At 50.7% G+C, this 27,413-nt stretch overlaps 1 protein-coding gene across 1 annotated transcript; it reads left to right on the plus strand.

The window, feature by feature from the left end:
• LOC142821602 (uncharacterized) lies at positions 1 to 27,264 on the plus strand. Its single transcript, XM_075913084.1, has 9 exons — positions 1 to 219; positions 546 to 1,012; positions 3,435 to 3,665; positions 3,978 to 4,000; positions 4,700 to 4,815; positions 5,986 to 6,045; positions 7,986 to 8,186; positions 24,116 to 24,229; positions 24,519 to 27,264. The coding sequence occupies exons 1-9, from the start codon at positions 105 to 107 to the stop codon at positions 25,526 to 25,528; spliced, it is 2,337 nt and encodes a 778-aa protein (XP_075769199.1). The 5' UTR covers positions 1 to 104; the 3' UTR covers positions 25,529 to 27,264.
• Positions 27,265 to 27,413: the final 149 nt, after the last annotated feature.

Genomic DNA, 27,413 nt, shown 5'->3' on the forward strand with positions numbered 1-27,413 from the left:
GGTGTGACGCCCCCCCCCCATTCGGCGTCGCCGCTGTCACTCCCGGCCCTGCTCAGGCCCCGCCGCTAAGGGGAAGGTAGCGGAGCTCGTTGCGGTTGCTGCGCATGCGCCGCGCTCCCTGGGCCGGGAGCCGTTGGGGCCGTTACTCGCTCGGGGAGGGGCTGAGGGAGGCCGCATCCCGGCGTCAGGGAGCTGGGAGAGGGGCCGTGCTGAGTTCGGGTGAGTCCGGCGCTGGGGATCGGGGCATCGCCTCGGGCCGGCCCCAGCGCTGCCCCCCCCCCCCCCCCCCCCCGCCTCTGCGGTCGCGTCACAAACATTCAGCCCCGCGCGTGTTGTTCCTCCTTCGGGCTGTTGGTGCCTCCTGATGCGGGGGGGGTGGGGGGGGATTTGAACACAGGGTGAGGAGGGGCCCTGGCATGAAGTGTGCAGAGACGGGGGGGGGGGGGGGCGCAGGAAGCTGAGGGGCCAAGGGGAGGCCCTGGAGGGTGAGCGAAGCTTTGGGGGATTTTTTCTGGTTTTAAATTTTGATTTTTTTGTATCCTCAGTGCTGGTGCCTCGGACAGCTGCTCCCCGGACCTGCCCCCCCATTGCTGAGCACAGGACAGTGACACGGCCCCGGTCCCCCAGCCCAGAGGCAGCCATGGCTGCAGAGAACCTCGTGGAAAGTGTCCGGGAGGAAGCGCCGCGTCCCGTCTGTCTGGAGGATTTCACAGCCCCTGTCACTCTGGAGTGTGGGCACAATTCCTGCCAGGCCCCCCTTAGCTCTCAGGGCAGAGACACTGAGCAGCAGGGACCCCTCCAGCCCAACTGGCAGCTGGTAAAGGTGGTGGAACTAGCCAAGCCGCTGAGTTCCCAGGCAGCAAAGAGAGCAACATGGGGCAGAGTGTGTGGGGAGCACCAGGAGGCTCCAAAGCTGTTCTGCAAAGAGGAGCAAGCTCCCATCTGTGTGGTGTGTGGCAGATCCCCAACTCACATGGTGGTGCCCTTTCAGAAAGCTGCTCAGGAGTACAAGGTACAAAGTTGCTGTCCAGTGTGATGGGAAATAACATTTGGTTTTAATTACAGGCTAATTTCACTGACTGTTACTGGGTACAGGTGTGACACGGCTCGTTAAAGCCTTCATGGTACAAGAAATGCTGTAAAAAGTAAATGCTCTGGCTTTGTGGCAAGTATGTCAAATACCTGATGTGGGAAATGTGTCTCTGAGGCTCTAAATCCTGAAACCCAGCCCTCACTGGTGACAGGAGGGGTACTTGTACAAGGTAAAGTGTTAACAATCAGAGCAGTTTAGATTGCAGGAGGTACAGGCCACTCTGTCAGTGAGCTGCCTTGGGACTAGAGAAGAGGAGGTTACAAGCTGTTACTGATTGGATGAACAGGAACAATAATCTGTCATTTGCCTTATAGATCCATAATGGAATCTGGGCCCTGCACAATACCCAGCAAGGGAAAGTCCCTGCTCTGAGCAGGTGTCAGTCCAGTTAGACAAACTGTGGGAAAGGAATGTGGGGCAGCAAGTTGCTCATAGTCACCAAACATGTCAGGGATAGAGTTCGGTCCTGAACCCTGGTTCAACTGTTAGACTACACTGCTCCCTGTCCCTCAGCATCACTGAATAGTGATGAAGTGTGGCCCTTTAAGAGAGAAAGATGCCTTGATAAAACCTTAGGCCCAGCAGGGAGAAGAGGTTTCCCACTGGGATGCTGAACTTCTGGGGGTTAAACTCCGATGCATGAACTGGCAGTAGATGAGGTTGCTGGGCTGGATGCTGTGTGGGGCCCATAGCAGGGCTTCAGGAAGTGCAGGTCCATGCCAAATACAACTAGGATTCAGTTGGATTGTAGCAAGAGTTCAAACTGGTTAACTGCTCATGTTTATCACTTCCAGTTACTGGTTAAACTTCCCACTGCCCCAGCAGTACCCCCTTGCCTCTGGCAACTAACATCAGTCTGCAGCTGCTTGGAGTTCCCATTGGCCAGGAGCAGTTCTTGTGGTCACCCCTGGCAGACCTCATGAGAGATCCCTGGCCCCAGGAGAGCCCGTTTCTTCTACCAGCTCTGCCTGGCAGCAGGTTAAAAAATACTGTCACTTGTAAAATTGTAATCTGTTACACCAGGGGTTCTCAAACCTTGTGATACCGTGACCCACTAAAAAAAAAAGTTGGGGGGGGGGGAGCCAAAGTTGTTAAGCAAAAATTGCACCAGTTTGTGACTGCACCCACCCCTCCCCTGAGCCAAGCCCCCCCAGCACCCTCCCATCCCAGTGCACTCCCTCCTCCCCCTGAGGCAGGTATCCTCAGTGTCTGGAGCTGCACTCCAATCAAATCTTCCCCCCTCCCCTCGTAGAGCCAGGCATGGAGAAAGAATCTTACTTTTAAAAGTGTCTGCTTCTGCCGCTGGCCCGCTGCCTCAGCTAGCAGCTTGCAGGGGAAGCATCATGTGGCAAGCTGCTGGTCTCTGCTGGTCAGGTGTTACCCAGCCCGGCACCAGGCAACTGCCCCCTTCTCCCCCTCCTCCTCTTCACTAGATTCTGTGGTACTCCTCACTCCCCTGCCAGATGTAGCTGGGGAAAATTGACTGGGCAGTGTCGGGAGATGCCGGGAAGACACAAATGGAAAAAAAACCAACCAACCAACCAACCAACCAAAAATCGGATCCAGCTGCGACCCCCCCCCCCCCGTAAGTTGGTCGCGACCCACAGTTTGAGAAACGCTGGGTTACATGATGAGGGTTGTTAACCACCTGCATCCTTGTGCCACCACCCTTGCAGGTGTCCTGCTGCATCCGCAGTCTCCTCCTGTGTCTCTTTCTATGGACAAAGCCACGTTCAGGGCTGAGTCCCTGCCGGTCGGGGCAGAGCTTCACAAAATTGGGACTCTCTTAAAGGCAGACAAAGGGGCTCCCAACATCTGATGGGGTTTGCCCTCATGCTGATTTCCATTTTTTCAGGAAAAATTGGAGACTCATTTGAAAACTATGAGGGAGGAGAGAGAAAAGCTACTGAGAAGGAAAACAACAGCAGAAGGGAAAAGCCAGGCCCTGAGCATCCGTGTCAGTGCATGAATTAATGTCCAGCCGTTGTGGCTTTCCCAGACATGCTCCCCAAGTGAGCTGAATGTCCCTCTGAAGGGCTGTCTGCTCACTTGGTTCATTAACATGTTTGCTGCTTTTTCCTCCGTGGGTATCTCTATCAGGCTGGTGCTGAGTCCTGCCTCCTGCTGCTCTGGTTCTGAATGGGAATATCCCTTTCAGAGGGACATGGGCCAGAGGAGATGCTGGGAGAGACGCCTCTACCTAGTAATCACAAAGTAGAGTCAAATGTTACAAATTGTAGGGTTTTCCAATAAATTCTTCCTGCTGCACACTCAGCTCCCCATGAAAGGGCTCTGGGCTCCATCCATGCCCCTGATCAGCCCTTTCCCTGTTTTCATACAGAAATGGACCAAAGCAGAGAGGCAGATGATTGTGGCTGAGTTTCAGCAGCTGTGGCAGTTCCTGGAGGAACAAGAACAACTCCTGCTGGCCCAGCTGGAGAAGCTGGATGAGGAGGTTTGGAGGTTCCAGACTGACACTGTCAGGAAACTCTCTGTGCAGATTTCCTGTCTCAGTGAGTTGATCGGTGAGCTGGAGGGGAAGTGTCAGAAGCCAGCAAGTGAATTCCTGCAGGTGAGACTGAGGGAGAAACATCCCAGCTCCTCACATAGGGAAGGGAGGCTCCTAAATCACAAGTGCTGGAGCCCAGCTGTCCAGATCTCAGTGTAACACCTTGTGCATTGCTGCCATGTGAATGACTCTTGTGCTTTGTAGAGTTACAGGCACAGATCTATTAGAGATGGCAAAGCCCCATTTGCTCAGGGGATCCATGTTCCTGGGGCCAGGGCATGGCCTCTCTTCCCATGTCTGTAAATCCCTTCCCTAAGATCCCCTGTGTGTCCAATGGGGCTGAGATTCTTTTCTGTGTCTTCTTTTCTTTTCTAGGACATCAGAAGCACCCTGAGCAGGTATGTGGCTCTCACTCTCTTCACACTTCATGGAGCAGGGAAAGGGCTTGGAGCGGATGTTAGCACCACATCTCCCCAGAGCTCTACAGCCAGATGTTAGACATGAATATCTCGGACTCATTTAATTCTGAGGGTCTCATCCTCGCACTTTAGACTCTGGAATTCCCCATTCAGGGCAGAGTCTGACCTCAAGTGTTTCCTAGAGCTTTCACCTCCCTGGAGACTGGCTGCCTTAGGACTGTGGGGTGGGACATGGGCCTGTCACTGCTGGGTATTGGGCACATTCAGCCCAGGGCAGCAGGGACTAAGAGTCTGTCCCTCCCGAGGGCTGTTTGGAGACCTGTGTGGAAGGAGCTGGGGAGAGGGGAGCTGGTGTCTCAGTCTAATCCCTACTGGACAAATTCCTTCAGCCCTTCATGTGGGAACCTCCTTTCCCTTAGTGTCTGGAGGCCAAGGAGTGAGTTGGCCATGGACACTATTCCCCTTTACTCCCCCAGCCAGTCTCCCCCGGGCTGGAAGTGAAGAACAGAAATGGGACCTTTGAGGGGAAGGTTGCATGGCTATGGGATATGTTGTCCCTGTTCTCAGGCTGGGAGAATTGGAGGAATTCTAATACCAGGCCTGTTAGAGCTGAGACTTACTAGCCAGAACTTACCAGCAGTAAACGAAATACAATCACATTGAATTGTTTCTGTCCAGGTGTGAGACGGGGCAATTCCAGCTGCCGGAAGAGATTTCCCCTGAACTAGAAGAACAAGTCAGAGGTTTCTCCCAGAAAACGATTGCTCTGTCGGAGACTCTGAGGCAGTTCAAAGGTACCTAGAAGGGATGGATGAGGGGAAAGAGGTTCAGGTATCTGAGACTATTGAATCTGGCCTCTGAAGCCAACCTCCCCCTGCCTCAATTCACACACAGAGAATGACGGCCCCATCACTCTGCTGTCCATAGAGGCTCTGAGCGAACAGACCCAACTGCTTGCAGATAGAGCCAGGGGTTTGCAAACTCTGAAGCTCCCATTCTGAGATCAAAATATTTAAAGTTACTGTGATGGCAACATGTTCCGCCACCACAGCTCCAGGTTATGATGATAAGCAATAAGTGTGTAGGGAATAATTCCAGACCTACTGGGTGCAGGTGAAAAAAAGCAGAGGATTTATTGTACATCAGCGCTGGTAGAGTACCACCTAGGGGTTAACCTGGTTAGCACTAACTTAATCAAAATATGCATTAGGTTATATAGGCAGCAGATGGACAGAGGGGAAGTGATTTGATATGTTTAGTGGCAGAAACATAATGAGCACGTAAGCTAATAAACTACAAGGTTATTCAGTATCTCCACTCATTGCCAATTAAACATGTTATCAATAATAGAAGTAGTTATTCCTAACATGCTAAATGAGCCAATATAAACAAAGGCCCGTTGGATGGCAACTCTGTCGGCTGGAAATATAATACGTCTACTGCAGGGGTGATATTTGGGATCTAAGCTTATTTTTAAGGAATAAAGAAGACAGTGAAAATAATTCCTGTGCAGTTTTAGGCATCAGTCTGGGCCTTATCAGAGTGAGGCCTTCTTGTAATGTGGTAGCCAGGGCGACCAGGGTCAAGTTAACTGCTTATGCAGTAAATTCTCAGGCCTTGAATTTAGGATTTGAATGGCGGTTCTCAGCAAGATACCATGGACTGCCTCAGTTTGCCCCTACAAAGGGAATGAGAAGCCAAGAGGGAGGGGGTGAGGAGGGAAGAGTAAATCTCATTTACAGCTTTTCTCTCCTGGGATAGGGGTGAGGCTGCAGGGATATTGGCTCCATTGCTGGGAGGTGCCCGAGTTAGAAAGCAAATGACAATTTCAGACTCTTTCATACTAAATACCTGAGTGTGGTTGTCTGGTCTCTGATACAAGTGAAATGCAGAGTTCAGCGTGGGGACATTGTTATAAATAGGAGAGCCTGGAATCTCACTTCTCTTATCCCTTCGCCCACTAGACACTCTGCCCTCTGCACTGGAGAGAGCAGGAGGAAAATCCCTGGGAGCTTTCAGACAAGGTGAGTTTGCAGGTGGAAGTTCTTTAAATGATGAGAAATTCCTGTGAAAACATCTTCATGAGATTGTCATTAAAGTTACCAACCAAACCCAGCAACCACGGTGCACACAGCCCTAAATCTCAGCCATTGATCAGTGAGGAGACCCAGAGGCACTGCATGGAGACCTATGGACACTTGGAGAAACACTGGTCTGGGTTTGTGATGCTAAAAGGGTAAATTTAAAGCACACAAAGGATAGCACCTTCCGGCTCAGATTTCACTGCTCAGTCAATTTCAATATGGGGTTGGTTTCAAACAATAAATAGGCTGAAAGGCTGAGAACTGACTGGCTTCCATGGTATCAGTTTGTTCAATGCAAGAAACTGGTGGATGCCCAAGGGCTGTTAAGTCTAGTGCAGGCCTGCACAAAATGGGTCCATGGGTCAGATCAGCCCATGGGTCAGATCCACCCCACCAAACCATCGGATCCAACCCACGAACACCACTCCCCATCTGAAAGCCACTCAGAAAGTGACTGTGAGCCCAGAGGGGAGGGGGGAAGGCTTCAGGCGCTGCTGCCACCCCCAGGACAATCTCATTGGCAGGTTTCTGACCAGAAACAAAGCACTGTGCCAGCTCCCCTCTGGATCATAATTATTCACACACGCACATGGCCCTGCAGCCTGAGAGAGGGTTGGACAGGCTCCCTGCCTGCCTGAGGTGCTTGGCCTGTGGCCAGGAGTCACTCAGATAAGTCTCCTGTCCAGAGTTTGCCTCTGACACCCCAACCTCTCCCTTCTCTTCCTCATCTCTGCTCCCCACTCCTGCCCCCCGCTTTGCATACCCAAACTCTGTCCTCCTCCTGCAGCTATATTTGCAAGACCTCTCAGTGATCAGAAACCCACAGCCCCTTATTTGTCCACTAAATGACTTCTCTAAATTAAAATTACTTTAAATATATAATGAGTAGTTGGCTAATCCAGTATCCTATATCACAGCCTGCCTCCTTCACCCAAACTCCCTCCTACATGCCCCTCATCTGTCCTGCATCCCAAACCCTTACCCCAAGGGTCCTCCTCCCAACACGCATCCCAGATCCTGCATTAATGTCATGAAAGAGTGCAGCTCTCAGCCACATTCCATTTGGCCCCCCATCAAAATGAATTGCTCACCCCATCGAGTGGATTGGCTCCCACAGAGCCATGTAAGTGAAAGCTGAAGCCAGACTATTTCAGACAAGAAAAGAGGCACAAATGTTTGATAGGGAAGAGAATTTGCTGTTGAAACAAATGATCAAAGACCTGGTGGATTCTCCATCTTTTGAGGTCTTCAGATCCCTGGGGGACTTTCTAGAAAATACACTGTGGGGAAACAGCTTTGTGCCTGGGTAACTGGACTGAGTGTAATGGCTTGTGACACTGAGGAGGTCAGACTGCATGACTAAGGATATCTTCTGATCCCATGAATCCATGAATTTTAAGATCTCATCCTGCTAACACTCAGCACGTGTTTAATAATAAGCATCTGAATGGTGATGTTAACTTTACTGACTCTCTGTTTTGGAAAGGGTTTATAACGTCTCTGTCAGATGAGAGAGCAAAGTTTGTGCTGCAAATCCATGAATGAAGACTAAGGGTTTTAAATACAGCAGCCTGCATTTAATCTATGTCCATGTCCAGGCAGATGAATACGTGGCTTATCAGAAACACTGGGTGCCGATAACTATATCCCATTGTTGCAGACACAGTAATGTTGTAACTCAAGCCAGATACGGAGAGAAATGAATATGGATTTGGGATCTAACTTGTGTGCGCTGTTTATGGAATATCTAGACTAAAGCTTTTGCCCACAATGGCAGAGTCTAGCACATGTCACGAGGAACAGAATCTGGGGAGAATTGGGGTGTGGAAAGGATTAAAGCCCCTTCTGAATTGTCTCCAATTCCCCTTCTCCCCCTCCAGGCTGCAGAACACCCATGTCTGATTCCAGCTCAGCCTCCAGCCTGCAGAGCCAGGGACAGGAAATGGCCGTGGCGGAGCCGGTGAGCTTCCAGGAGGTGGCTGTATATTTCTCTGAGGAGGAATGGGCTCTGCTGGACCCGGGCCAGAGAGCCCTCTACAGGGATGTGATGCAGGAGAATTATGAGGCTGTGACCTGGCTGGGTAAGGATTCCTGTCCCCTTGTGTAACAGAAGCTGGGTGGGCTCTGGAGCAGCTGGGTTGGGTTTGGTTCAGGTTAATTCATTGCCTCTGCCCCCAATGTCAGGAGTATCTGCCCCAATAATCCTGACAGTGAAATACTGTCCCTTCCGTTTCCCCTCCCAGGGAAAGCAGGTTCAGGGAGATAAGAATGATGCTGCTCTTCCCACAGTTAAGGTCTCAGTGCGCTTCCTTCCTGTCTTGCCCATTTTATGCCTTGACTGGAGGTGTGAGTAGAAAGGCTCAGGCAGGAACAGCAAGTACCAGAGTTCTGGGTCTGGCTGCTCTTAGTGCCTGCAGGTTCCCCTTGTTGGCAGTGTGCTGAGCCAATGGAAGCAGGGTGCAGGTCCCAGAGTCCTTCCCTACCTGTAGCTAATCTCTGACTTGCTGGTTCTTGCCAGTGGGAGGGGCTGGATGCTGGGGCTGAGGAAGGTTGGATGAGGCAGTTCATGCTCTGCAAGTGTTTTGTGGGAAGTGGCTCGATAGTAGATAAATGTGAGCAGGGCTCTGCTTGCATTTCAGGCACAGGCTGGGTTTCCTTACAAAAGTTCAGTTTCATTGTCTCTGGGGCTCACTTGCCTCTGCGTGCAATGGAAATAAATCACATCATCTGTTTTGTCTTTTTAGAGTGAAATATCTTCCAGTAGGGACTTTTTCTTCCTGTGTGAATGTCTGGCTTCATGCTCAGATGACCTGCGTTCAGCTCTCTGCCCGTCTCAGACTGCCTGTGTGACCTTAGAATCATAGAACCATAGAGGTGGAAGAGATCTCAGAAGGTCATCAAGTCCAGCCCCCTGCCCTGGGCAGGACCAGTCCTAGCTAAATCAACCTAGCCAGGGCTTTCTCAGGCCAGTCTTAAAAACCTCTAGGGATGGAGACTCCACTACTTCCCTAGGTAACCCATTCCAGTGCTTCACTACTCTTAGAGAAATAGTTTTTCCTCATATTCAACCTGGACCTCTCCCACCTCAACTTGAGACCATTGCTCCTTGTTCTGCCATCCGTCACTACTGAGAATATCCTTTCTCCAGCCTCCTTCAAACCTCCCTTCAGGAAATTGAAGGCTGCTGTTAAATCCCCCCTCACTCTTTGCTTCTGCAGACTAAACAGACCCAACTCCCTCAGCCTCTCCTCATAAGTCATATGCTCCAGCTCCCTAATCATTTTGGTTACCCTCTGCTGGACCATCTCCAATGTGTCCACATCCTTTTTGTAGTGGGGGGCCTAGAACTGGACAATACTCCAGATGTGGCCTCACCAGTGCCAAATAAAGGGGAATAATCACATCTCTGGATCTGCTGGCAATGCTCCTCTTAATGTAACCTAATACACCATTAGCTTTCTTGGCTACAAGGATACATTGTTGACTCTCATCCAGCTTTTCATCCACTGTAATCCCCAGGTCCTTTTCTGAAGAATTACTACTTAGCCGGTTGGTCCCCAGCCTGTAACAATGCTTCAGATTCTTCCGTCCCAAGTGCAGGACTCTGCACTTGTCTTTGTTGAACGTCATCAGATTTCTTGTGGCCCATACCTCCAATTTGTCTGGCACTCTGGACCCTATATCTGCCCTCGAGCATGCCTACCTCTCCCCCTAGCTTAGTATCATCTGCAAACTTGCTGAAGATGCAATCCATTCCCTCATCCAGGTCATTAATAAAGATGTTGAACAAAACCGGTCCTAGAACCAAACGTTGGTGCACTCTGCTAGTAAGTGACCGCCATCCTGATATTGAGCCGTTGATCACTACCCCCTGGGCCCGACCTTCTAGCCAGTTTTTTATCCATCTTGCCATCCATTTATCCAATTCACATTCCCTTAACATGGTGGCAAGAATATTGTGGGAGACTATATCAAAAGCCTTGCTAAAGTCAAGGTATATCACATCCACTGACTTTCCCATGTCTACAGAGCCAGTTACCTCATCATAGAAGCTTATCAGGTTGGTCAGGCACGACTTGCTCTTTGTGAATCCATGCTGACTATTCCTGATCACTTTCCCCTCTTTCAAGTGCCTAAAAATGGATTCCTTAAGGATCCCTTCCATGATTTTTCCAGGGACCGAGGTAATACTCGCCTATACTTCTCTGGATAGTCCTTCTTCCCTCTTTTGAAGATGGGCACTACATTTGCCTTTTTCCAATAATCCGGGATTTCTCAACCTCCACCTCTTTTTCAAAGATAATGGCCAAAGCCTCCTCAAAGACATTTGCCAACTCCCTCAGTACCCTCGGATGCATTAAGTCCAGACCCATGGATTTGTGTATGTCTAGTTTTTCTAAATAGTTCCTAACCTGTTCTTTACCCACCAAGGGCTGTCCATCTTCATCCCATCTTGCGTCACTTAGTGCATTAGTCTGGGAACTGACCTTGTCCGTGAATACAGAAGCAAAGAAAGCATTGAGTACTTCAGCTTACCTCTCATCATCTGTCACTAGATTACCTCCTTCATCCAGTAGGGGCCCCACACCTTGTCCGATCACCTTCTTGCTAACATGCCTGTAGAAATATTTCTTGTTATCCTTCACATCCTTTGCCAGTCACAATTCCAATGTGTTTTTGCCTTCCTGATAAACCCCTGGCATTCTCGAGCTATACATTTATTTCCCTACCTGGTCATTTGTCCAAGTTTCCACTTTTTGTAAGCTCCCTTTTTGTGCTTAAGTTCACCAAGGATTTCCCCTGTAAGCCAATCCGGTCTCCTACCATGTTTGCGTCTCTTGCTACACATCGGGATGGTTTCTTTCTGTGCCTTCAGTAAGGATTCTTTAAAATATTGCCAGCGCTCCTGGACTCCTTTCCCCTTCATGTTAGCATTCCAGGGGATTTCTGCCCATCAGGTCTCTGAGGGAGTCAGTCTGATTTTCTGAAGTCCAAGGTGTGTATTTTACTACTCTCTTTTCTTCCTTTGGTAAGGATACTGAAATCTACCATCTCATGATCACTGCTTCCCAGGTTGTCTGCCACCTCTACTTCCCCTATTACTTCCTCCCTGTTTGTGAGCAGAAGGTCAAGTTGTGCATGGCCCCTGGTTGGATTCTTCAGCACTTGTACCAAGAAGTTATCCCCAACATTCTCCAAAAACTTCCTGGATTGCCTGGATACTGCTATATTGGTCTCCCAGCAGATGTCAGGGTGATTAAAGTCCCCCATGAGAACCAGGGTCTGCGATCTGGAAGCTTCTCTCAGTTGTCCAAAGAGAGCCTCATCTACCTCATCCACCTGATTCGGTGGCCTGTAGTAGACCCCAACCACAACATCACTGCTGTTGTTTGCACCTTTAATCTTAACCCATAGACTCTCAACAGGCTTTTTTCCCCTCTATATACTGGAGTTCTGAGCAATCATAGTGCTCTTACATATAATGCAATTCCTCCTCCTTTTCTCCCCTGCCTGTTCTTCCTGAACAGTTTATATCCTTCCATGACAGTGCTCCAGTCAAGCGAGTCATCCCACCAAGTCTGTTATCCCAATTAAATCATATTTCTTGGACTGGGCCAGGACCTCCAGTTCTTCCTGTTTGTTGCCCAGGCTTCTCTCATTGGTGTACAACTCAGATAACCAGTTGATTGCCCTACCTTCTCCATTCGAATCAGGGGTCCTCCTTTGTTGCTCATTACTCTTTGCATTCCTTCCCAGTATCTGACTTTCCCACTCCACTCAGGGTTTTGGTCACCATCCCCCAATGAACCTAGTTTAAAGCCCTTCTCACTAGGTTTGCAAGCCTTCCCACGAAGATGCTTCTTCCTCTCTTTGTTAGGTGGATCCCATCTCTTCCTAATAATCCTTGTGCTCGGAACAGAGTCCCATGGTCGAAGAAACCAAAGCCTTCTCTCCGACACCACTTGCGCAACCATGCATTTACTTTCTCAATTCGAAGATCCCTGCCCAGTCCTTTCCCTTCAACAGGGAGGATGGACGAGAACACCACTTGTGCTCCGAATTCTCTGATCCTTCTTCCCAGTGCTACATAATCCACAGTAACCCGCTCAAGGTCATTCTTAGCCATATCATTAGTTCCCACATGGAGAAGCAGGAAGGGGTATGATCTGAAGGTTTGATCAGTTTTGTAAGACTCTTAGTTGCATCCTGAATTCAAGCTCCCAGTAAGCAGCACACCTCAGTCCCTCTTAGAAGAGACTCCCCAACCACCACCACCCGTCGTCTTCTTATGGGGGTGGTGGTTGTGGAACCCCCATCCCTAGGACTGTGCATCCCATGCCTTGCAGTAGATGGTGTTCTCTTCCTTCTTGTGAGGTCCCTTCCAAAGCATTCACCACCAAAGAGCCTGAAAGTGATTACTTACCTTTATAGCATTGGGGGATTCCTGTGCTGGCCTTTTTCCCCCTCCTAGACATTACATGCTGCCAGTTCTCTTTCTAGTTCTGTACTGCCCTCTTGACTCTTCCACCTGCCGTTTTTCCAGGATTAAATGCTGCCTTCTATCGAGGAAGTCTTCGTCCTCTCTGATCTAGCGTAGGGTCGACACTTGGGCCTTCAGTCTTCAAGTCCCATGGAGTACGTCTACACTTGCTCCCTATCTTAAGATAGGGATGCAAATGTAGGCGACCAAAATTGCTAATGAAGCTGGGATTTAAATATTCCGTGCTTCATTAGCATGATTACGCCCATGTGCTAGTTCGAATCACAGCTGGTTGGAACCAGGAGCTGGGATGTGGTAGTTCAAACCAAAGCCTTTGGTTCGAACTAACATTACTCCCTGTGTGCGATCACCTCTCTCTTTAATAGCTATTATAGTGCGTCCTTGTTTCTCAGGGCTGGGAAGGGTACCTACACTAAAGAGGGGTGATGCTTAGCTCCATATGAGCATCCCGATAGCACAATGGAGTCCTGATTTACACCAGAATTCCCAGGTGCTGCTGTGATTTGATAATTTTGCTTCCTGCAGCGCCATATGAATTGCTGCTAGTGCCACAGTGTTGTTATGGCTGTTCAGGGCAGCTCTTTCTGGAGCTCTGATGCCAGTGACACTGGCAGAGCGTGCGGCTTGCCCATGCAGCACAGCCTAGGGTTGCCACTAAGAAAAACCCAGACTCCATTCGGATGCTCAAAGCACTCAGCCAAGTTTGTGGAAAGGAGCAGGGTGCTAGTGTCCCAGCTCCTCAGGCACAAGTACAGTGAGACTTGTCCCAACCCAATAACAGTACCAGTACAGTCAGCAGTCGGAATGCTGCCTCTCAGCCAGTATCAACATGCCCCTTCTGTGACTTTTCTCATATAGTGTGTGACAAAGTCCCTTGGTAGCTCCCTGGGGTTCTGTGCTTCTTGGCAGATACTTGGGCACCTCAGAGACTCACAGGGCCCCCTTTGTTGCCCTGGGATTTCCCTAGAGGCAAGGGTCCCCACTTACCAAGTTATTCTCATCACAGGCTAGTCATTGGGGTTCAGCTTTGCTCTGCTCTCTTTGTGCCATGCCCCACCCCTCCTGCTGCCTGAGATGAATCCTTTTATGGGAACCCGGAGGCCTTAATTGGCAGCAGGTGCTTAATTAACTCCAGCTGCAAGCTGCCTCCCAATTAGGCCTCTATTTAATATCCTGGCTGCTGGGCTGTGTTCAGGTGAGGCTAATTTAGACACCAGAAGGCATTAACTCACCTTCTAGTATGGCTGCCTTCTGTAGGCTTTTGTAAACCTTCCATGAGGCCTCGGTAGCTCCCTGCTTTTGGGGTGCTGTATTTTCTCCTGCACTCCTCTGCTCTTCTTCCTTTTGGAGAGGGGATGTCTCTCCGTTAGTTCGATTAACTTTCATAGGCGCTACAATAGCGTTTCGCTAGTTCGAACTTAATTCGAACTAGCAGAGCGCTTAGTTCGAACTAGGAAAACCTCATTTTACGAGGATTAAGCCTAGTTCGAACTAGCTAGTTCGAATTAAGGGGTGTGTAGACACTTAATTCGAACTAGGGGGAGGCTAGCCCTCCCCAGGTTTCCCTGGTGGCCATTCTGGCCAACACCAGGGAAACTCGTCTGCCCCCCTCCCGGTCCCGGACCCCTTAAAGGGGCACGGGCTGGGTACGGTGCCCGTGCCAGGTGCAAGCCTGCCAGCACCCAGCCAGCAGACCCTGCACCTAGCACGGATCGAGCCACCCACCCGATGCCCCCCCAGCCCTCCCCCTCTTCCCGGGACCAGGCTGGTGGCTCCCGGGAGCTTTCCTGGGACCGCTAGAGGCGGGCACCCGCCTGGGCTAGTGCAGACATCGTGGACCTCGTCCACGATCTCCGCACTAGGCACAGGAAAGTGGCCGTCTAGGGCAGGAGAGCTGCCAGCCTGGCCACTCAGGAGCAGGTGTGCAAGAGAATCAAGGGGGTCCACTGAGACCCCCGACCCTGAGCCCTGAGCTTACAATGGCCGTCCTGGGTCAGACCAAAGGTCCATCTAGCCTAGTAGCCTGTCTGCTGACAGCGGCCAACCCTAGGGACCCTGGAGGGGATGGACCGAAGACAGTGACCAAGCCATTTGTCTCGTGCCATCCCTCTCTAGCCTTCCACAAACCTTCGCCAGGGACACCACTCCTACCCCCTGGCTAATAGCACTCCATGGACCCAACCTCCATGACTTGATCTCACTTCCCTTTAAACTCTTTTCTAGTTCTAGCCTTCACAGCCTCCTGCAGCAAGGAGTTCCACAGGTTGACTCTTCGCTTTGTGAAGAACAACTTTCTGTTACTAGTTTGAAGCCTGCTACCCATTCCTTTCCTTTGGTGTCCTCTAGCCCTTCTTTATGGGAACTAATGAAGAACTTTTCTGTATGCACCCTCTCCACCCAACTCCTGCTTTTAGAGACCTCTATCCTGTCCCCCCTCCGTCTCCTCTTTTCTAAGCTGAAAAGTCCCAGTCTCTTTAGCTTTTCTTCATATGGGATCTGTTCCCAACCCCTGATCATTTTAGTTGCCCTCCCCTCTCCCAGCCTCTCTCTTCCCCTCTCCCACCTCCTTTTCCCAGTCTCCCTCAGTTTTGTTCAATAAAGACATTCCATTTTGGAAGACACGTTATCTTTATTTTGTACATCAAGAAGAGGGGCTAGGGAAGGGTAAGTGGAAGGAGGTGAGGGAGGAATGGGGCATGAGCCCCCGATAGGGAGGACTGGGCTGGCTCTGTGGGCTTCTGGGGGTGGAAGCTCTCCTGCAGCCCCCCAACTGTCCCCCTCTCCCCAGATGGCAGCCTGCGGCAAGTGCCGCCGGGCTGATGGCCAAGTGCTGTGATGTGCCCAGTGTGGGTACTCCGGGCACTCCAAGCCAGGACTGCTTTGCAAGCGGGGCACCCCTGAGAACTGTCTGTCCGGGGTGGGGGTCGGGACCCTTTAAGCACAGCCCGTGGCTAGCCTGAGACAGCATCTCCACGCTCTAAGTCCTCCTCTGATGCCCTGCCGGCACTGCTTCCGGCCATCCTGGTTCAGGGTCCACTTAATGTGGACATGCTAGTTCGAATTAGCAAAACGCTAATTCGAGCTAGTTTTTTAGTCTGGATCCGTTAGTTCAAATTAGCTTAGTTCGAATTAACTAATTCGAACTAAGTTAATTCGAATTAACGTTGTAGTGTAGACATACCCTTCAGTACCAGGCAAAGTAGTCAAAATAATAGTAAAGAATACAATTATCAGGCACGTAGAAGAATATAATTTGTTGGACAAAAGTCAGCATGGTTCCTGTAAAGGGAAATCATGTTTTACTAATCTATCAGAGTTCTTTGAAGAGGTTAACAAACATGCAGACAAGGGGGATCCAGTAGATATAGTATATTTGGATTTTCAGAAAGCCTTTGATAAGGTCCCTCACCAAAGGCTCTTTTGTAAATTACATTGTCATGGGATAAGAGGGAAGGTCCTTTCTTGGATTGAGAACTGGTTAAAGACAGGAAACAAAGGGTAGGAATAAATGGTAAATTTTCAGAATGGAGAGGGGTAAATAGTGGTGTCCCGTAAGGGTCAGTCCTGGGACCAATGCAGTTCAACTTATTCATAAATGATCTTGAGAAAGGGGTAAGCAGTGAGGTGGTAAAGTTTGCAGATGATACCAAACTGTTTAAGATCGTCAAGACAGAAGCAGACTGTGAGGAACTCCAAAAAGATCTCACCAAACTGAGTGATTGGGCAACAAAATGACAAATGAAGTTTAATGTGGATAAGTGTAAAATGCACGTTGGGAAAAATAACCCCAACTATACATACAGTATGATGGGGGGCTAATTTGGCTATGACAGATCAGGAAAGAGATCTTGGAGTTATCGTGGACAGTTCTCTGAAAACTTCCACACAGTGTGCAGTGGCGGTCAAAAAGGCAAATAGGATGTTAGGAATTATTAAGAAAGAGGTAGAAAATAAGACACAGAATATCTTACTGCCCCTATATAAAACTATGGTGTGCCCACATCTTGAAGACTGTGTACAGATGTGGTCTCCTCACCTCAAAAAAGATATTTTGGCCTTGTAAAGGGTTCAGAAGAGGTCAGCTAAAATGATTAGGGGTTTGAAACGGGTCCCATATAAAAAGAGGTTAACGCGACTGGGACTTTTCAGTTTAGAAAAGAGGAGACTGAGGGGGGATATGATAGAGGTCTATAAAATCATGAGTGGTGTGGAGAGGGCAAATAAAGAAAAGTTACTTATTAGTTCCCATAATAGAAAAACTAGAGGACACCACGTGAAGTTAATGGGTAGCAGGTTTAAAACTAATAAAAGAAATTTGTTCTTCACACAGCGTGTTGTCAACCTGTGGAACTCCTTGTTAGAGGAGGCTGTGAAGGCTAGGACTATAACAGAGTTTAAAGAGAAGCTAGATAATTTCATGGAGGTTAGGTCCATAAAAGGCAATTAGCTAGGGGATGAATTGGTGTCCCTGGCCTCTGTTTGTCAGAGGCTGGAGAGGGATGGCAGGAGAAAATCGCTTGATCATTGTCTTCGGTCCACCCTCTCTGGGGCACCTGTTGGCAGACAGGCTACTGGGCTCGATGGACCTTTGGTCTGACCCAGTATGGCCGTTCTTATGACCTATCTCAGGGGGACGTGTCCCTTTCCCCTGCTCCCCAGTCCCCGTCCTCTCTTACCCTCCCACTGCTGCTCTTGTCCCCTGGCTCTTTCACCATTCAGGCCCAGCCCTTTTACTCCAAGGGTTGGGAACTTTCTATGAGGAGGTGCCGTAAGTATGCCCGGTGTTGTACCCCACCTACTGAGGGGGAGGACAACCTCTTTCAACCTATGGAAATGGACTCTGGAGCCATCCCTCCCTCTCAGCCCCTGGACACTTCACAGCACCGTGGGGCAGTTGAGGTGACCACGGAGGTTGCAGGAGAGGTGAACTCCCTCCCAGGGTCCCTACAAGAAGGGGAAGCCATGGAGGTGGCTCCCACTGTCCCCGCCTCCACTGAGGGGGCAGCAGCTGACCTTGACACCGACAAAGATCACCCTCTGGTGGCGGGCAGTGGGCTCGCCTTCCTCTGTTAGGAGATGGAGACTTTGAGGTTGACCCTGGTTGCCTCAGAGGGGGATTACCATGCCGTAGAAGGACAACAACAACTATCCTCTACTTTCCCCCTCCGACCCGCTGCTATCCCTTCTCCCTGCCTCTGAGTTACCCAAGGGTGCGACTGTCTGCTCGGCCATCAGCAACACTTTGGCTGTGACCATCAAAACCCTGGAGGTTCTCAGTCGGCAGGAGCAACCGTTACTGTCCATCACCCCCGACACTGAGGTCTCTGGTGCTGCACCTTCTGGCACTGGAGCCCAGCGCTGGGGAGATGTTACCTATCCCTACTGCTGCCATTGATTCACTGCCCTGCAAGGAGGCACCGCATCCTGGCACCTCCTCTGCTGAGGCTTCTTGCCCTGCTCCCTTTCCTAGCCCCTGCTGCACTCTTCTCCCTGTTCAGTCCCCCTTCCAATTGAGCTTCCAAGCCCTCTTCCTGCTCCTCTCGTCCTTGTCTTTTCCCTAATACCCCACCACTTCCTCCCACTACTCCCCTTCCTCCCTTTCCTGATCTTTTGCTTGACCTCTTTTCCTCCCCTTATTTTGTTGCTGCTGCCCCCAGGGTTGCCATGTTCAGTCCAGATACTGGCCCGCGAGAGGCGGTTTTCGTTGCTCCTGCTCCCAGCCCATTTGGGGCTGTTCTCCCTCTGCCACTGTCTTCTCAGCAGGAACTCCAGAGGCCCTGCATCCCTGTGTTGATGGGTTGTGGGGCTCACAGAGGGGTCTGGCCCCAAGGCGTTTGAGGGCCTGAAGCCAGACGTGCTGAAGGGCGAGATGCATGTTTTCTTGGAAGACATTAGTGGCTCCAAGAACAAGGTTGCTCTCACCCTTCAGCGCTGGGGAGATTTCTATCTTGCCTTACAAATGGTAAGGGCCCTCTTGGGGGAGGGTAAAGGGACTGGGCGGTGGGAGGCTACGCACTACCAGCGGGTCCGCAGCTTCCGTGACGCCCTACTCACTTTCGGATACGGTCATGGTTTCCTGCGGGGTCGAATCGGGGCCGCTGACACTCCTGCCGGCGAGGATCTTCCCCAGCCCTCTTGATGCTGGCGCTCATCCTTACCACTTTAAAAACCTGGGGCTGCGGGTTGGATCTCCACAGATGTCAGGTACACTCTTCCTTCGGGGGGGGGGGGGTACTCTGTCATGTTCTGCAGGAGACCCATACGATTCCAGCCGCCGAGGCTAGCTGGCAGCTGGAGTGGGGGGACAGGGTTTATTTCAGCCACCTGTCAGCCCGTCAAGCTGGGTTGGCTACCCTGTTGTTCCCGAACCTGCAGCCCTAGATACTACAGACCGCTGTGGTCATGCTGGGTCACCTGCTGCATCTCCGGGTTTGGACAGAGGGGCTGACATTAAATCTCGTTAACGTCTATGCCCCGATGTCCAGCCCAAAGAGGCTATGCTTCTATCAGTGGGCATCTGTCTTCCTTGAATCCTCGTGAATGCCTGGTCCTGAGTGGAAATTTCAACTGTACCTCAAGGATCGGGACCATATGGGGACCGAGCAGTGCCCAGCCACAACAGATGTCCTCAGGGAGATAATAGGCCATCACCCCCTGGTGGACATCTGGCGGGACCTCCACCTGGGCGGGGACATGGTGTTTACCTATGTCTGGGTGGTGGGTTATCGGTCTTTCCACTCCTAGTTGGACCACTTTTATCTTTCTTGTCGTCATCTCTTCCGGGCCCACTCCTGGAGTATTAGGCCGGCCCCATTCTCGGACCAGCAATTTGTGGCCATGACGGGCTCTCTTTCCTCAGAGAGGCCAGGGCTGGCCTACTGGCAATTCAATAACAGCTTGCTGGAGGATGCAGGCTTTGTAGCATCCTTCTGGGAGTTCTGGCTGGTCTGGCACTGGTGACAGTGCATCTGTTCCTTGGCACGGCAGTGGTGGAATGTGGGGAAGGTGCGCACATGGCTCTTCTGCCATGATTCCACTCGGGGGGGGGGGCAGCCAGGGGAGGGATGTGGCAATAGAGCAGTTGGAATGGGAGGTCTTTGAGCCAGAGAGGTGGCTGGCCACTGACCCTGGAGATCCATCCCTCTGTGGAGCATACCAGGAGAAGCAGGAGGAACTCCGGGCCCTCGAGGACCTTTGGCCCGGGGTGCCTTTGTTCATTCTTGCATCTCCTGAAGGAGATGGATTGTGGTTCCCTCTTCTTCTACACCCTGGAGAAAGAAGAGTGCTAAAAAGCACATTGTTTGCCTTCTGGCATAGGATGGCACCCCCCTCACTGATCCGGTGGAGATGCGCGAGAGGGCTCATGCCTTCTATCCCTCTCTGTTTTCCCCGGATCCAGCCAATGCCCACAGTGTTCTCTGGAATGAACTCCTGACGGTCAGCATGGGCAGTCGGGACCAGCTAGAGCTATGCCTCTCTCTGGCCCAGTTCTCGGAAGCCCTCCATCTCATGCCTACCTGTAAATCCCTGGACATGGATGGACTGACCATGGAGTTCTACCACGTGTTCTGGGACATCTTCGGCCCGTACCTTGCTAGCTTTTGGGCTCATTCCTTGGAGAACGGAGTCTTCCCTATATTGTGCAGGCGAGCCATGCTTGCCTTGCCTAAGAGGGGGGACCTCCACGATCTGAGGAATTGGTGTCCCATCTTGCTCCTCAGCATAGACTATAAAATCTTTGCCAAAGCCATTTCCCTAACACTAAAGTCTGTGCTGGTGGATGTGGTCCTTCCGGACAAGACCTACACCATCCGGGGATGTACCATCTGTTACAGCCTCTTCCTGGTCTGGGATCTTCTAGAGCTAGGGATTTGGGATGGTTTGTCGTTCATCCTCCTGTCCTTGGATCAGGAGAAGGTGTTCGACTGGATGAACCATGGGTCCCATTTTGTGGGGTTTCTCCAGGTGCTGTACGCCTCCGCAGAGTGCTTGGTCAAGCTCAGCTGGACCCTAACCACACTGGTCAGCTTCGAGGAGTATGTCACGGCTGTCTGCTGTCAGGCCAGCTGTACGGTCTGGCCCTGGAGCCCTTCCTCCGTTTCCTTTGCAAGAGGTCGATGGGGTTGGTGCTTCACGAGCCAGAGACGAGTCTGATCCTGTCGATGTATGCTATCAACATGCTCCTCTTGGTCCAGGATCCGGGCGACCTGGCAAGGGTGGAGGCTTGCCAAGCCATCTCCTTGATGGCCTCCTCTGCCCGGGTCAATTCAATCAAGAGCTCTGGCCTAGTGGTAGGGGCTGGGTGGTAGGCGGGCTCCCTCCCAACCATACTTCAGGCCATCAAGTGGAGCACGGGTCCGCTGCTCTATCTAGGTGTTTTTCTTTCTGCCATGCATACCTCTCTGCCGGAGAACAGGCAAGGTTTAGAGTTCAGCGTGGTTGAATGGTAGCAGAGATGGACAGGCCTCCTCTGGTTCCTCTCTGACCGTGGGAGAGCACTGGTGCTTAACCAATTGGGCAGTCCATGCTCTGGCACTGTCTCAACACCCTGGTCCCATCCCCAGGTTTCCTGGCTCATATCCAGCAGCTAATGCTGCATTTTTTTCTGGCCAGGACTGCACTGGATCTCTGCAGGGGTTCTCTATCTCCCCCTGGAGGAGGGAGGGCAGGGCCTGATGTGTTTTGCATACGTGGGTTCATGTCCTCCACCTCCGGACCCTGCAGAGACTCCTATTTGATTCAGGTAGTCCGGCGTGGAACACACTTGTGCATGCTTTCCTTTGCCACTTCTGAGACCTCCAATATGACAGGCAGCTCCTTTATTTGAGAAGTCTTCTGTGAGACCTCTCCAGGCTGCCGGCCTTCTACCAGGACCTCCTTTGAACCTGGAAGCTGTTTGTGGCAACCAGGTTCTTAGGAGCCACTATGGGGGCAGACCTCCTCGTGGAGCCCTTGCTACGCAATTCCCATCTACATGTGCAGGCTGCGGAGTTCCCCTCGGTGCACCAGAGTTTGGTCCTGGCAGAAGTCACCAGAGTCAGAGACCTCCTGGACTACGACCGGGGAGACTGGGTGGATCCTCGGGCGCTCGCTCAGCGCATGGGGCTCGCCACCTTATGTACTCTCCTGCGCATACTTCAGGGAGTAAAGGACACTTTGCTGCCCACTGCTCGGGTGTACCTAAGCAGGGTCCTGCGAAAGGGTGCACCCTGCCCACCTCTCACCCCCGGCCCTCCTGATTTCTCCATCAGCCCCCATCCACATGTGCCTTCCCGACCACCTCCCCCTTGTCACCCAAGCTGGCTGCACGTTGCAGCCGGTCCCCTTCTGAACCATGCCAAAGAATCACCTGTACACACTTATGCTTCACGCTTCACTTCCCCACCCTCATGTCCCACCCAGACACCAAGTGGCGGGAGCTCCTACCACCAATAGAGGGTGGGGAGCCCCAGTGGGCCAGCCTCTATTCGAGCTTGGTTCCATGGCCCCCTGGGGACATCAGCTGGAGAATCCTGCATGGTGTGGAGAGCACAGGCATGTACTTGGTGCGGTTCACCCCTGTTGCCAAGACTTGCCTCTTCTGTGGCATGAGTGAGACCTTGGCACGCATCTACCTCTAGTGTGCTAGGTTACAGCCCCTCTTTTGTTTCCTCTAGAACCTTCTGTTGAGGTTTGGGCTACACTTTTCACCCCACTGGTTAATTTATACGCACCCTATTCGTGGCCCCACAAAGCGGTGGGACCTCCTGTGCAACCTCCTCATGGCTATCGCCAATTTGGCAATCTACAAAACCAGGGAGAGGAGGTTGGCTGGTGGAGGGGTGTGTCACTGTGGGGCCTATTTCCATTCCTGTATCCGATGATGTATCCGGGCAGAGTTCCAATGGGCAGTGTCCACTGGCTGACTTGAGACCTTCGGAGGGCAGAGGGTGCTGTCTGGGGTTCTCTGCTAGGTATCCCCATATGGTTCCCTCTATTTTAGCCCTTTGACCCTCACACCCATCCCTGTTTTCTCATTATTTGTCCTGTGTAATCAGTTGGTTTTCTGGGCTCTATAAACCCTCCCTGTAGGCTGGGCGGAGGTCCTTTAGATGTGGGCATACTAACGCCAGTCCACCTTCCGGACACCAAATAGTATCAGTCATGTAGTTTGCAGGCTGTATTCTGACACATTTGACACAAGATGCATGTTGCATTCCGTGTGTTGCTACCCCCTTAGCCTTCTGCCTGTTTTTTTGAGCAAAACATCCATATCCATTATCCCCTCATCCTGCTCATGTGCGCAAGAGTCAGTGACTTTCTGAGCCATCTCTTAGGACTGTGTGTTTGCAGTTGCTGTGGAGATCTGTGTGTTGATTGGCCTCCTCCTGCTCAGGAATGTGCTTGCCTGGTTAGTTGGCACCCTTTGCCCCACCATTCTGCCAATGCCTGCCTATTCTAGTTCAAAAATAGGGACATAAACAAGATAATCATAGTCATCCCATTAGAACATTCACATTGACATGGCACATTTCAACAAAAGTTTCTTGCAGTTGTGTAACAGCAGTAGCACAATGATCTCCATAGTCACATCACAGGTGGATCATCTGAACACTAAATGAAGGTCCGAGAATGGGTGGGGCTGAAGCTATGAGGAACACACTCAGAAGGTGTAAAGGTGATAGATTCTGTTCAGCCCTGGAGGGGCACCAGATCAAAGGTCAGGCTCGCCACAAGAGCCCGACTGGGAAACCACACAAAGGCTGCTGCTGGCAGAGTAGAAGCGAGGCTGCAGAGGGGGAGCTGAGCAACAGCCGCAAGCACCAGAGAAGCAGCACGGCCCAGCTCTGCCCTGGCTTGCCCGGTGAGAAGCCTAGCACCACCCTGGGCAGCCATGGGAATGGCAGCTGTTGTGGACGCTGGCAGGGCCAACCAGATGCAGGCAATTGGGGTCAGGAGTGTGGCGCATAGGCAGGACCTGAAGCAACCAGCCAAGTTTCACTTAAATGCTCAGGCAACTTTCTCTGCCACCTCCTACCCCAAGTAGAGCATCTGAGCCAAAGATCAGGGCAAGCCCAGCCCACCAGCCAGGAGTCTTGTGGACAGAGGCTTGGGGAGCTAGAGATCTGCTGGGTCCTCTATGTGGCTGCTGCAGTCTGAGCCCTGCCTGGGGACCTTGGTGTCAGACCTGCAAGCCCTCACTAGAGCTCCCCTTCTGAGCAGTGTGTTCCTGTCCAGCCAAGCGGATGGAACGGGCTGTGAGGGGGACTGAGTTGTACCCTAGAGATTGCAGCAGAGTGCTCAGCTCCCCATGGGAATGAGCTGGGCCATTCCCAAGGCAGGAGGTAGGGGTGATTCACCTTTACTGCAGGTGAGTATGTCCTGGGCTCTTGTCCAGCCAGAGCCCAGCCTCTGCAAGGTGGGAAAGGAGCCGCTCTGGGTGGGTGACTCGGATCCTGGCTTTGGAAGCAGTAATGGCACAGACCTTAATGAACAAGATCAACACTTGGTTCATTGCTCTCCAAACAGGATTTCCAGTCTCTGAAACTGATGTGGTCTCCTGGGTGAAGCGAGAGGAGGAGTTGCGGGTCTCAGATCCTCAGAGCTGTCAGGAAGGAGAGAGCATCAGCCACACCCAGACAGGTGAGCAATCAGTTAAACTGACTCAAACCAATTTCTGTCTCTGAGATGTAACTTGTGTGTTTTTATGAAGTCTGTCTGTTAGCTTGTCTTCAACTCTAGTCAGCCTGTGGTGGGTGTGTCAAGGCTGGTTTCTCTCCTCTGTGGAAGGGTTGTGAAGGAGGAGGATGAACTCAGCTCATGATAATTCAACCATTATTTGAGAGTATCCCCCTTTTTTTATTCCTCTTTTTTTCCTTTGAGGTTATCATGGAGAATAACTCCTGTCTGGATTATTTCTCTATCCCAACAGGTGAGGGGATGCTGACTGAGAACTATAAGAGTCTTCAGCAGGAAGGACTTGAGCAAATGGCTTTATGTGGGATGTTATTGGGAAGATCTGAAGGACATGTTTTCCAGATATGTGAGCAAGGAGAGAGCTGTAAGATTCAGCATAGCCCAGAAAGACAGCAGGGAAACCATCCAGAAGAGGGACAGGGTAAATCCAGTCCTAGGAGTAGAGGGAAGAAAAGAAACACAGAAACTGTTCAACAGAAAATCCCCCATCAACAGTCACCCTGCTCTTATAGTGACTGTGAAACTCTTATTGAACATCAAAGAGCCCACACAGGAGAGAAGCCCTTCAAGTGCTCTGACTCTGGGAAAAGCTTCAGTGAGCACTCACACTTTATGAACCATCGGAAAATACATACAAGAGAGAGACCCCATCACTGCTCTGACTGTGGGAAAAGCTTCCATAGAAGCTCTTACCTTGTTATCCATAGGAGGACTCACACCGGAGAGAAACCTTTCAATTGCTCTGACTGTGGGAAAAGCTTCAATAGAAGCTCAAACCTTGTTACCCATAGGATGACCCACACAGGAGAGAAACCTTTCAATTGCTCTGACTGTGGGAAAAACTTCATTACCAGCTCAAATCTTGTTACCCATAGGAGGACCCACACAGGAGAGAGACCTTACAATTGCTCTGACTGTGGGAAAAACTTCATTAGCAGCTCAGACCTTGTTACCCATAGGAGGACCCACACAGGAGAGAAACCTTTCAGTTGCTCTGACTGCGGGAAAAGCTTCAATAGAAGCTCAAACCTTGTTACCCATAGGATGACCCACACAGGAAAGAAACCTTTCAATTGCTCTGACTGTGGGAAAAACTTCATTAGCAGCTCAAATCTTGTTACCCATAGGAGGACTCACACAGGAGAGAAACCTTTCAATTGCTCTTACTGTGGGAAAAACTTCATTAGCAGCTCAAAGCTTGTTACCCATAGGAGGACCCACATAAGAGAGAAACCTTTGCTCTGACTGCGGGAAAAGCTACAATAAAAGTTCAGACCTTGTTACCCATAGGAGGACCCACACAGAAGAGAAACCTTTCAATTCCTCTGATGGCAGGAAAAGCTTCAGTCAGAAGTCAAACCTTTTTAGACATAGGAGGACCCACACAGGAGAGAAACTCTTGACCTGCTCTGACTGTAGGAAAAGCTGCAGTAGAAGCTCATACTTTGTTAAACACAGGATGATCCACACAAGAGATAAACCTTTCAGTTGCTCTGATTGTAGAGAAAAGCTTCAGTAAAAGCTCAGATCTTGGTACCCGTAGGAGAACCCACACAGGAAAGAGACCCTTCAGCTGCTCTGACTGCAGGAAAAGGTTAAGTCAGTACTCCTGCGTTACTAGCCATCCGATAATATATACAAGAGTCACCTCATAACATCTCTGATTGCAGAAAAGGCTTCAAACACAGGTTAGACTTTGTTAAACATAAGACAACCCACAGAGGAGAGAAAATCATTCAGCTGCTCTGACTGGGGGGAAGCTTCAGTCAGAGCTCAAATCTTATTAGCCTTTGGAGGACTCATAGAGGGCATAAATCTGAGTTCCCTTTAGCCTGTGTGGCCGGTTGGCTGTGACACAGACTATTAAATGCCATGCAAGCTTATAGGGCTTTGGTGGGGAGAGATACCTCTATCTACTGGTCTCAACCTTGACCCAGACATGCCGTGGCTGGAGGACAGTTGGCTATCCCATGACCCCAGCCCCAGATCTGCCATGGCAGGGAGAAGTGTGTTTTTCTCCTCCTCCTTCACAGTAGCACTTAAGCTGGGGGAGCGAGAGCTTGTGGGAGTCTTCTCTCCTCATTATCGGCAAGGAATCCAGTGGCACCTTATAAACTAACAGAAGTGTTGGAGCATAAGCTTTTGTAGGCAGACCCAGTTCATCAGATGCATGTGATGAAGTGGGTCTTTGCCCACGAAAGCTTATGCTCAGTCTAACACTTCTGTTAGTCTATAAGGTGCCACAGGACTCCTTGCCGCTTTTGCAAATTCAGACTAACACGGCTACCCCTCTGATACTTCTCTCCTCATTGTAGCCTTTCAGTGACCTGCATGTCAATTCCCTCCTTCTTTGAGATCACACCCCCACCTGAAGCCCTCAACTAGTATTCCTTGTAAAATTTTCCATCCAGGAGTAGAGCGAGTTTTTTCTTGTGCACACTAAGTAACATTCTGTGCACTTGTTTGGGTGTGTGTCACTGTGGCACACGAGTTACTGAGAAGTTTTGCACACGCATGTATTTTATACACACACACACACACACACACTTCAAATTGTTATGGAAGAAAAATACTGAAACAAAAGGTAATGTAGAAGCTATTTTATGTTTAGCTAGAAGCCATCTTGTATATCAGAAACCATTTCAGCTTTTCTCTCAAGCGCGTAGACCAGAGTGAACTTTCTGTCACCCCGTGAGAAGAGGCCTACAGGATGGGCTATTGGTATGTGTTAATTGGGCTGGTTGGGACAGGAGATATACTCCCTCGTACCTGTCCGCCATCTTGTTGATAAGGCTTTGTTTTTCCAAATTTAATTGAGGATTTCTGTAATTGGATGCCCTGACATCAGACTGTTTGGCTAAGGGAATAAAGATACTAGGATTGATTGTATTAGCAGCCTTACTGGGCCCAGCTCTGCTGTGACCACGTTTGGCTCATGCTGTGCTTTATTAATTAATAAAGCTGTTTGTTAGCTGCCTAAACACAGAGGAGCGTGTTTTTGCTTCGACAGTAATTACCAATGTGCATGACCCTGAACACATGCACCCTGAAAACTTTCCCGCTTGGCGCCCGGTTTCATTCCCACCCAGCCTTGATCCACTGTTCCTGCATCCATGAGTTCCCCATCTGC

This window comes from Pelodiscus sinensis, chromosome 31, assembly GCF_049634645.1.
Source record: "Pelodiscus sinensis isolate JC-2024 chromosome 31, ASM4963464v1, whole genome shotgun sequence".
Lineage (NCBI taxonomy): Eukaryota > Metazoa > Chordata > Testudines > Trionychidae > Pelodiscus > Pelodiscus sinensis.